This window comes from Dryobates pubescens, chromosome 35, assembly GCF_014839835.1.
Source record: "Dryobates pubescens isolate bDryPub1 chromosome 35, bDryPub1.pri, whole genome shotgun sequence".
NCBI lineage: Eukaryota > Metazoa > Chordata > Aves > Piciformes > Picidae > Dryobates > Dryobates pubescens.
This window is the reverse complement of record NC_071646.1, coordinates 5,616,395-5,627,292: the sequence shown is the minus strand read 5'-3', so window position 1 is coordinate 5,627,292 and position 10,898 is coordinate 5,616,395. Positions and strand designations below refer to the sequence as shown.

At 57.3% G+C, this 10,898-nt stretch overlaps 1 protein-coding gene and 1 long non-coding RNA gene across 2 annotated transcripts; both read right to left on the bottom strand.

The window, feature by feature from the left end:
• Positions 1–344: 344 nt before the first annotated feature.
• KCNA2 (potassium voltage-gated channel subfamily A member 2) lies at positions 345–1,924 on the bottom strand. Its single transcript, XM_009904330.2, has one exon. It carries the CDS (start codon positions 1,872–1,874, stop codon positions 375–377), a length of 1,500 nt encoding a protein of 499 aa, XP_009902632.2. The 5' UTR covers positions 1,875–1,924; the 3' UTR covers positions 345–374.
• Positions 1,925–2,457: 533 nt separating this feature from the next.
• LOC128898925 (uncharacterized) lies at positions 2,458–6,969 on the bottom strand. Its single transcript, XR_008463027.1, has 3 exons — positions 6,818–6,969; positions 4,274–4,518; positions 2,458–3,256 (listed from the first exon to the last, which is right to left on the bottom strand). It is a non-coding gene; the product is annotated as an uncharacterized LOC128898925 (long non-coding RNA).
• Between the last annotated feature and the right edge of the window lie 3,929 nt (positions 6,970–10,898).

The following is a 10,898-nucleotide window of genomic DNA, read 5'->3' as shown; positions in this document are numbered from 1 at the left end:
AACATCCAACATCCCCCATCCCGCTGCTCCAAACGCCCAACCCGCTCTGGATCAAGCTTGGGATGGGAGAAGGGAAACAAAAATGGGGGGGGGGGGGGGGGGGGGGGGTTGGGTTGGTTTGTTGGATTTGTTGTTTTTTTTGGGGGGGAGGGGTTGTTGTTGTTTGCAGGGATGCTTACTCGGTGTGGAAATCAAAGGTTGAAAGAGTCACTTACACAGCTAATTGCTTCCCATGCAGAACCAAAGAGACACCGTAGAAAAAGAACTTGTGGTTAGCTACAAGGCAGAGGCAGCACTCAGGTAATCTGCAGTTGTTCCACTTCAGCTGGGAGAGACAAGGGGGGAGGGGGGAGGGGGGGGGCCGGGAGCGCACTTTAGACGTCGGTGAGCATCTTGGTGATATTCACATAGTTTGTGTTGGCCAGGGTGCAGTTGGCTGTCTTCAAGTTCTCCTCCCGAAAGTCCTCGTTGCTGTTGTTGACGCCCTCCTGGATCTCCATGTAGTCAGACTTGCTGATGGTAGAGGCACTTCTGCTTTTCTTTAGGTCAGGGGAAGAAGGGATCTTTGGGCAGCTGGTCACTTGCAAGTACTGAGCCTGCTCCTCGCCCTCCGTCTCCCGGTGGTAGAAGTAGTTGAAGTTGGAGACGATGACGGGCACCGGTAAGGCAATGGTTAAGACGCCGGCGATGGCGCACAGGGACCCCACGATCTTGCCCCCGATGGTGGTGGGCACCATGTCCCCGTAGCCGACGGTCGTCATGGAAACCACGGCCCACCAGAAGGCGTCGGGGATGCTGGGGAACTGCGACTCGCTCTCGTCGGCCTCGGCGAAGTAGACGGCGCTGGAGAAGAGGATGACGCCGATGAAGAGGAAGAAGATGAGCAGGCCCAGCTCCCGCATGCTGGCCTTGAGGGTCTGGCCCAGGATCTGCAGCCCCTTGGAGTGCCGGGAGAGCTTGAAGATGCGGAAGACCCGCACCAGGCGGATGACTCGGAGGATGGCCAGGGACATGGCCTGCTGGCCTTGCTGGCCGTCCTCCGGCTTCTCGGCCAGCTCGGTGCCGAGGGTGATGAAGTAGGGGATGATGGCCACGATGTCGATGATGTTCATGATGTTGGTGAAGAAGCCGGCCTTGCTGGGGCAGGCGAAGAACCGCACCAGGAACTCGAAGGAGAACCAGATGATGCAGAGGGTCTCCACGATGAAGAAGGGGTCTGTGAAGGAGGTGGACTGCTGGTAGCCCATGCTGCTGTTGGAGTAAGGGGGGTGGCTCAGCCCGCTGCCGTGCATGTCCTCGTTCTCGTCCCGGAAGATGGGCAGAGTCTCCAGGCAGAAGCTGACGATGGAGATCAGAATCACCATGACGGAGACGATGGCGATGATCCTGGCGGGGCCCGAGCTCTCGGGGTACTCGAAGAGCAGCCACACCTGCCTCTGAAACTCGTTCTCGGGCAAGGGCCTCTCCTCTTCTTTGATGTAGCCTTCGTCCTCCCGGAACATCTCCATGGCTTCCTCCCCCAGCTCGTAGAAACGAATCTCCTCCGAGAAGATATCCAAGGGCACGTTCACCGGGCGCCGCAGCCTGCCCCCGGACTGGTAGTAGTAGAGGATGGCGTCGAAGCTGGGCCTGTTCCTGTCGAAGAAGTACTCGTTGCGGAGGGGGTCGAAGTACCTCATCCTCTTCTTGGGATCCCCTAGCAAGGTCTCCGGGAACTGGGCCAGCGTCTTGAGCTGCGTCTCGAAGCGCAGCCCCGAGATGTTGATGACCACCCGCTCGCAGCACTCATGGTCGGTCTCGGGGTTGTAAGTGTCCTGGGGGTGACCGGGAAGAGCTGCGGCTTCGTCTGCAGGATCTCCGGTAGCCACTGTCATATTGGGCCTTAAAAGAAATCCTGGAGCGCTAGACTTTGCCCGGTGGTGGTGGTGGGATCAGGGCAGGGTTACTATCCTGCGGAAGGACAGGTACGCAGGTTTGGAAGTGTCTCATGAAAAGGCGAAGGGAGGATGCGGAACACGGAACAAAAAGAAAGGAAGAAGGAGGAGGAGGAGGAGGACGACCACGACGACGACAACAAAAGAGAGGAACTAAAACAACAAACCGAAACAAAAAGGAAAGGAAATCACCCCTGCTGAGAAAGAGAGAGATGGAGTAAAGTTGGGGGTGGAGGGGGAAGGAGGAGAGCAGCTCCCTGCACTAATGTCTATCCCTTTCCTCGGGGGGGGGATTGGGGGGGGGGGAGGGGGGGAGGGGGGCGCGGGGGTTAATTTACCTTCGTCGGGACAGGGCTCACCACACTCCCATCTAAACCCAGCAGGTGGAGGAGAGCAAACACCTGAGGAAGCATCACCTCTTCCACACCCCTGTGGAAAAACCTGGCCTTGGCAAACCAGAACTTTGGATGGTTCAAAATGAAAATGCCTATGAGATTTAATGAACAAACAAATGAGAGAGAGAGAGAAATAAAAAGAAAGGAGGGGAGGGAAGGGATGGGAAAGGCAGGAAGGAAAACTAAACCCTGTGCTGAGAGAGGAGCCAAGGAGGGGGCAGCCCAGGCTCGGCTGCTTTGCAGGCATGCAGCTAAGGGTTAACCACACGGAGCCGTGCAAGCTCAGGCAAGCTAAACCCTCCGAAAGGGCTCTGGGGTTAAGCTGGACACCTTCCCACTCCTCTCGCCCCAGCACGGTGACATGCTGCCCTCCCTGCCTGCAGCCAGCCTGGCCGGCTTGGCTTGGAGCCGCCGATGGAAGCTGCCCCGCGGACCGCTGCAGTCCCCCTCCTCGACCGCTGGTGTCCCGGCTCCTGTCATCATCCTCTGCAAACCACCATGGCACACAGAAAACAAATCACATTACCTGGAGAAGCCAAATCTTAGTGTCTCTTAGTAACACCGATTATCTGACCCTGGGGAAATCCTAGAGAGAAATACAGGCTTCCAAGATCCCCATAATTTCCTCTCTCTTCAAAGTTAAAAATAATGGTGAGTCATCGTAGGAAAAAAAAAAAAGAGGAGAAGGGACATAAAAGGGGTTTTAGATTCCCAGATGGTGGAAGTCAGGTCTTGGTAATGGTTTGGACTGGAGAGAGAGAGAAAGAGAGACAGAGAGACAGAGAGACAGAATCCTCCTGGTAGCTGTTGCGGAGCCGCACTTCAGGGCAGATGAGCGTCTGTCTGATGCCTTCGGTCCGCCGGTGGGAAGATGCCGAGCTCAGCAAAACCAGATGTCCCCAGTGTCCTCGGGAGGTGTGGCATCGCCTGCGAAAAAAAAACACCCACCCAGAAGGTAGCAAGCTGCTGGCTTGGGAGAGCGGGGGGGTGGGCGTCGCAAGGAACGGCTGCAAAGCTCCGGCTCCTCCGGGCACCCTCCTGTGCTGTTGGGTTTGGGTTTGTGATGGGTTTGGTTGGGGTTTTTTTTTTTATCTCTTCAGCTCTCCCTGCGAGCTGTTTGCCCTCTGCCTGGCCAACCTGCACTGCAACGCGAGAGGAGGGCGAGAGCTCACTAGCGGCAAGGCGGAAAAAACCAGAGCCCCATCTCCTTCTGCTTGCGCTCAGCGCCAGGGACGAGCTGCCCGGGGGAGCCGGCGCCAGCCGAAGGAAAGGGGGGGGGGGGGGGAGGGGGATGGGAGGGGGTATTGGGGGGGAGGAAGACGCAGCCCCCACCCTGGCCGCTGAAGCTCTGCAAAGCCCTGATGGGTTCCCACCGCAGCCGAAGCACCCAGGAGTTGGTGGTACCCACCGGGAGCGGCGCCCACGCCGTCGCGTCCCCGGGTGATTCGAAAGGCTCCGGTTTCAGCCGCCAGACTGAACCCCACACTGGTTTCTGTCTGCATCCCCTCCTCCCCCCGCCTCCCCTCTACCTCCAAACATTCCCTGCCCCCCTAGATGGCTCTGAGGAGCCCAGCTCGTTGTGGGCCCGACCGTGGTGGCACTCACACGACCTGCATCTGCCCTTCCCATCCTCCCGAGAGCCAACCCCCTCGGCCAAGCCACCCCCGTGGGAACTGGGGGCTAAATGTCTCACGGGGATGCTGAGGCTCACGTCCCCGGTGGGTCGGCAGCATTCCCTGCTCCTACCCAGATCGCCCCACACTGCCTCACACCAAGGGGATGCTCAATCCCCAGAGAGGTTCCAACCAGCCTCTCATTTCGGATTTATTGTTGCCTTTTCTTCCCCCCCCTCCCGACGGGAAAAAAACCCCACCAAACCGAACCGAACCACCACCACCAAAACCAACCAACAAACCACCAGGAAACAAAACAAACCCCTCTAACCTCCCTTCTTCAGCTCCAACTCGACTTGTCTACTTTGAGCCAGGCTTACAGAACCGGGTAGGGGAGGCAGGTGGAAAATAACCCCACGGTCCCACTCTCCTGGGGAAAGATTTCAGCCATCTCCAGGCCATTTATGCCTGCAGGTTCCTCTCTTCATCACCCGAGGTGCAGAGACTGCCGCAGATCTCTCTTCCCTTGGAAATTTCCCCTCTCCGTGCAACCCTCCTCTCCCTTCTCCTTATGCACTAGAAAAAATAGTACAACCCTGACAGGGCTTGCAGCGTTCAACCGCTTCACTTAACCCTTTTCTGCCAGGCCTGCAGAAGAGGAGGTTCTATTTTGTCCCAGTTTTTTTTTTTGGTCTTTCCTTTTTTTCCCCCCCCTGCGTTTCCCTCCCCTCTTCCCCTCCACCTCTCCCTCGCTTCGCTCCTCGAGAGTCCAGCTGGGTTCTGCCTGCCTCTGACTCCTCCAAGCCTCACAGCCAAACATCTCCAACACCATCTTTGGTGGTGCTACCACACAAAAAAAGAGCCATCCAGCAGCTACAGAATCACAGCATCACCAACCCTCATTTCACCCAAAATCAGCCAATCTTGAATTATTTGGGGTGGGTTTTTTTGTCTTCTTTTTCTCCACAGGTTTTTTTTTTCCTCCTCTCCTTTTCTTCCTCCTCACCTTTACTTCCTCCCCCCCTTTTCTTCTTCCCCCCTTTTCTTCCTCCCCCCCTTTTCTTCCTCCCCCCCTTTTCTTCCTCCCCTCCTTTTCTTCTTCCCCTCCTTTTCTTCCTCCCCTCCTTTTCCTCCTCCCCCCCTTTTCTTCTTCCTCCCTTTTCTTCCTACCCACTTTTTCTTCCTCCCTCCTTTTCTTCTTCCTCCCTTTTCTTCCTACCCACCTTTTCTTTGTCCCCCCCTTTTCTTCCTCCCCCCTTTTCTTCTTCCTCCCTTTTCTTCCTACCCCTCTTTACTTCCTCCCCCCTTTTCTTCCTCCCCCTTTTCTTCTTGCCCCCTTTTCTTCCTACCCCTCTTTACTTCCTCCCCCCCTTTTCTTCCTCCCCCTTTACTTCTTGCCCCCTTTTCTTCCTTCTCACCTTTACTTCCTCCCCCCCTTTTCTTCTTCCCCCCTTTTCTTCCTCCCCCTTTTCTTCCTTCCCACCTTTACTTCCTTCCCCCCTTTTCTTCCTCCCTTCCCCCCCCTTTTCTTCCTCCCCTGTTCTCCCTCCCCAAGTGCCCCCTCCCCAGGGTTTGTTGAGCACCACCATCCCCTGCTTGATGGGTTTGACAGGTTGATTTTTATTTGGCATCAGCTCCAGGCTCCATCCTCCAAGCCCAAACCCAAGTGGTGATGCCTGGTGCTGAGCAGAGATGGTTACAGCATCATCTCCGCTGACATCACACAGCCCAGCACTCAGTTTCTCCTACTTGCTCCCCATCACATGCTCTCCAGGCAAAAACATCCCCACCACCACCACTGCTTCAAGCATCTTTGGGGTTAATTCATGCAGATCTGGGGCTCAGGAAGAGGGAAGAGAAGAAGATTTTGCCCCAAACACCACACACGCTGCTTCAGGCATCTTTGGGGTTAATTCATGCAGATTTGGGGGTTGAGAAGGGGGAAGTGGAGAAGGTTTGGCCCAAACACTGCCCCACACTGCTTCAAGCGTCTTTGGGGTTAATTCATGCAGATTTTGGGGGTCAAGAAGGGGGAGATATGGATGAAGTGGAGGAGATTTGCCCCAATCACTGCCTCCCACTGCTTGAAGTATCTCTGGGGCAAATTCATGCAGATTTGGGGCTCAGGAAAGGGGAAAGTGAGGAAGATTTGCCCCAAACAGCACACATGCTGCTTCAGGCATCTTTGGGGTTAATTCAAGCAGATTTGGGGGTAGGGAAGGGGGAGATATGGATGAAGTGGAGGAGATTTGCCCCAAACACTGCCCCCCACTGCTTGAAGTATCTTTGGGGCCAATTCATGCAGATTTGGGGCTCAGGAAGGGGGAAGTGAGGAAGATTTGCCCCAAACACTTCCCCACACTACTTCAAGCATCTTTGGGGTTAATGCATGCAAATTTGGGGGTTGGGAAGGGGGAAGAGATAGATGAAGTGGAGAAGATTTGGCCCAGACCTCCCTCCCACCCCTCCTCCCCCCCACCGCTTCAAGCATCTTTGGGGTTAATTCAAGAAGATTTGCCCCAAAGGCAGCCCCGCCGCCGCTTCGAGCATCTTTGGGGTTAATTCATGCAAATCCGGAGGCTGGGAAAGGGGAAGCGAAGAAGCTTTGCCCGGAGCCCATCAGTTTCCTCCCAGCCCGCAGAGCCTGCGGGCGGGAGCGGCGCCTGGGTTGCGGGAGGGTGGCAGGGCTTGAGGACAAGGTCACGGCGGGGACCGAGCCGCCAGGCCCCCGCAGCTGCGGAGCTGCTGGGCAGGCTGCGTCGAAGCAGGGCAGCGAAGAGGGGGGAGGAAAGGATGCGAAGATGGGGAGGGGTGGGGGTGGCGGCTGGGGGTGGGGGGAGGCGGGGGGGGGAGAGAGAAAAAGGCACCAACTTACACTTGGCTCTGCAGTCAGGCATGCGGCGAATGCACAAGCAGCTGCTCTGCTCTGCGCCGCTGCCGGCACCTCTCACCCTCCAGCCCCCCAAACTCCTACCCCAGGAGTCAAGCTCGGAAGGCAGCAGAGCTTCTCCATGAATATTCAGAAGATTAATACGAGCGTCTTTCCTTCCCCCCACCCCCACCCCCCCGCTCCAAAACCCGCCTCCCTCCTCCCGAGCAGGAGAGACCTAGATTTCAACCACTGGGAAGTGATCACATCCCTGGATACGGGATGCTGCCGAGCCGAGCCGAGCCGAGCCGGTCCGTGCCATCTTCTCTGTGACAGCTCGGATTTGGCTCGGGGAGATCTGCGGGGGGGAGGGAGGAGGGAGGGGGGAGGGGGGAGTGGAGAACCACCAGCTCCAGACAGCTTTGGGGAAGGAGATGAGGGAAGCAGCAGGGACCACACTGTTCTGCTCTTGGCTGGCTGGGAAAAGCAGGGCTGTTTTAGATCACTTGGTGGGTCCAGATCTCCCTTCACGTGGAGGCATCTCCCAGCTGCACATGAGGGGCATGGCCCAGCTCCTAAAAACTTGGTGTGCAGGAATCATGGCGTGACAGAATCCTTCAGGCTGCAAAAGAGCTTTAAGAGCCATCAGCTCTAACCCTCAGCCCAGCGCTGCCAGGGGACCACCAAACCAGGGCCCTCAGCACCACATCTCCACAGCTCTGAAAGCCCTCCAGGCGTGGGGGCTCCACCACTGCCTTCAGCAGCCTGGGCCAGGCCTTGACAAGCCTCAAGGGGAAGAAATTGTTCCTCATGGCCAACCTGAACCTCCCCTGGGGCAGCTTGAGGCTGTTTCAGTCTATCACTTGTTCCTAGGGAGAAGACATCAGCCCCACCTGGCTCCAACCTCCTTTCAGGGAGCTGTAGAGGGCCAGAAGGTTTCCCTTCAGCCTCCTTTTCTGCAGGCTGAACACCCCCAGGTCCCTCAGCTGCTCCTCCCCAGCCCTGTTCTCCAGAGCCTTCCTCAGCTTTGTTGCCCTTCTCTGGAACTGCTCCAGCTCCTCACTGCCCCTCTCAGAGTGAGGAGCCCAGAGCTGACCCCAGGATCTGAGGTGTGGCTTCACCAGTGCCCAGTACAGGGGAATGATCTCTGTCCTGCTCCTGTTGGCCACAACATTCCTGCTCCAGGCCAGGCTGCTGGTGGCCTTCTTGGCCACTGGGAACACCCTGGCTCATCTCCAGCTGCTGTTGACCACCCTCACCAAATCCTTTTCCAGCAGGCAGCTTCCAGCCACTCTGCCCCAAGCCTGGAGTGTCCATGGGGTGGCTGTGACCCAAATGCAGGACTCAGCACTTGGCCTTGTTGAACTTCATGCCACTGACCTCACATCTACCCCTCTGTGAGGGCAGGAGGAAGATGCATCTGCTTGGACCACTCTGCCATTACCTGTGGCCCCATGGAGAGCTTCAGGGCAGCTACAAGTCCTGCAAAGCTCCTGCACCCAGTGACCACTGGAGGAGATGATGGAAACATTTGCAAGGGGCTACTGGTGCCAGCGGAGATCCCTCCAGAGCCCACAGCCCAGGGTGGGCTGGGAAGGCATGGACCAGCCTGAACACCCCTGAAAATCAGTGCTAAATGCCCAGCCAGGAGATGTGGAGCCATGGCAGGTTCAAACCACAGGCCTTCAGGTCTCTGAGGCGCTGGGAGCAGCAGGTGGCACAGAACCAGGCCATGGAGGGCTTGTAGGAACAGGATGAGAGGCAATGGTTTGAAACTGGAGCAGGGGAGATTCAGGTTGGACATCAGGAGGGAGTTCTGCACAGTGGCTGAGGCCCCATCCCTGGAGACACTCAAAGTCAGCCTTGCTGTGGCCCTGGGCAGCCTGCTCCAGCTGGAGGAGTCCCTGCTGCCTGCAGAGGGGTTGGACAAGACGACCTTTGAGGATGCCTTCCAAGCTGATGCAATCTGTGAACCAGAGTGGGTGCAGCACCAGGGGGATGCTGTCATCTGCTGCTGCTGCTCCCCACAACCCTCTTGATGTTGAAATAACCCCAAATCTGCTCCCCTGCATGCACACCACCCCCCAGCTCCCAACACTGAGGCTGAATCTCTAACCCTAGGGCAGAGCTGGGAGCCCTTCGCTCCCTCTCGTGTGCAAGTTTCCTGCCTGCCTGCATCCAGCTGGGCAGGAGGTTACCCTGGCTGAGGGTTTAATGTCATCTGCATCATTTTAGCCTTTTCTGAAGGCAGCTCTGCCACAGCAGGGTCGGTTGAGTCCAGAGAATGGTTTGCCTGAGGCTGATCCTTATGCAATGTGCAGAAACTGAGGCTGGGCAGAGCATGAATGAAGTGCAGCTGAGTGTCCAATGTGCTTCTCCCTGCTGCTGCCCTCACCAAAGGCTCTGCAGAGCCAGGCAGGTTCACACCCAGATCACAGATTGCATTGGCTTGCAAGGGATCCTCAAAGGTCATCTTGTCCAGCCCCTGCAGCCAGCAGGGACATCTCCAACTCCAGCAGGCTGCCCGGGGCCACATCAAAGGGGATCTTGAATGTCTGCAGGGATGGAGCCTCCACCACCTCCCCTGGGCAACCTGTGCCAGCGTCTCCCTACCCTCACTGTGTAGAACTTCCTCCTGAGGTCCAACCTGAATCTCCCCTGCTCCAGTTTCAAGCCTTTGCCCCTATCCCCACAGCCCCTTCTGAACAGTCCCTCCCCAGCCTGCCTGGAGGTCCCCTTCAGAGCTTGAAATGCAGCTCCAAGGTCTCCCTGGAGCCTTCTCTTCTCCAGGCTGAGCAACCCCCAGCTCTCCCAGCAGAGCTTCTCCAGCCCTCTGACCACCTTTGTAACCCTCCTCTGGAGCCCTCTCCTGCAGGTCCGGAGAAGTTTCACCTCCCCAGCAGCTGCTTCTCGGCTCTGTGACACCCGCGGGAGTGTCTCTCAGCTGAGTGAGTGTCTCCTGACTTCCTCCCCTGCCTGAGGAGCTGCTGCTGCAGTTGCTGTGTCTGTGCTTTGCTTCCCTCCCCACGCTGACAGCTCCAGACGTAACCTCCCACCCCCCGCCCTCTCTCCCTCCCTCCTTCCCTCCCTCCCTTCCTCCCTCCCTCCCTTCCCCGAGCTGCAGACGAGCTGCTGAGCTGCACCCACGGCTCTGCTCCAGCCCAAAGCCTTCTCCTCAGAGATCTCACTGAGCCACCAAGCCCTCTGCCTTCTCCACCAAGCCCTTCTGCCTTCTCTATCTTCTCCAAGTGGACTTCAAAGTCACCCCAGCTGAAGACCTTACCCCTGCTGAAGACCTTACCCCAGCTGAAGACCTTACCCCAGCTGAAGACCTTACCCCTGCTGAAGACCTTTCCCCAGCTGAAGACCTTACCCCTAGCTGAAGACCTTACCCCTGCTGAAGACCTTACCCCTAGCTGAAGACCTTTCCCCTGCTGAAGACCTTACCCCTGCTGAAGACCTTACCCCAGCTGAAGACCTTACCCCTAGCTGAAGACCTTACCCCAGCTGAAGACCTTACCCCTAGCTGAAGACCTTACCCCTAGCTGAAGACCTTACCCCAGCTGAAGACCTTACCCCACCAGGCTGGACCCTCAACAAGTTCCCTGATGATACCAAACTGGGAGGAGTGATGATGATGATGATGATGATGATGATGATGATGATGATGATGGGAGGAGGGGCTGATGCCCCTCCCAGGCTGTGCTGACATTGAGACCTGGCCAGGCTGGAGGGTTGGGGGAGAAGAGCCTCATGAAGCTCAACCAGAGCAAGTGGAGGGTCCTGCCCCTGGGAAGAACAACCTCCTGCAGCAGCACAGCTGAGGGGGGACCTGCTGGAGAGCAGCTCCAAGGAGAAGGAGCTGGGAGTGCTGGGGGACAACATCTCCCACCACAGCATGAGTGGGACAAAAAGCAGTCCCACAGAGGCCGTTTTCAGAGGCTGTGGGGCTCAGCCCAAGCGTCTGCTGGGGCTGGGGAGAGGCCAAGGGCCACTGAAGGTCAGATCCGAGCTGTGGAGGCAGAGGTTCATCCCTCCCTGGGGAGCAACAGGACTGGGGACAAGGTGGGAGGAAAAGCAGTCTCAG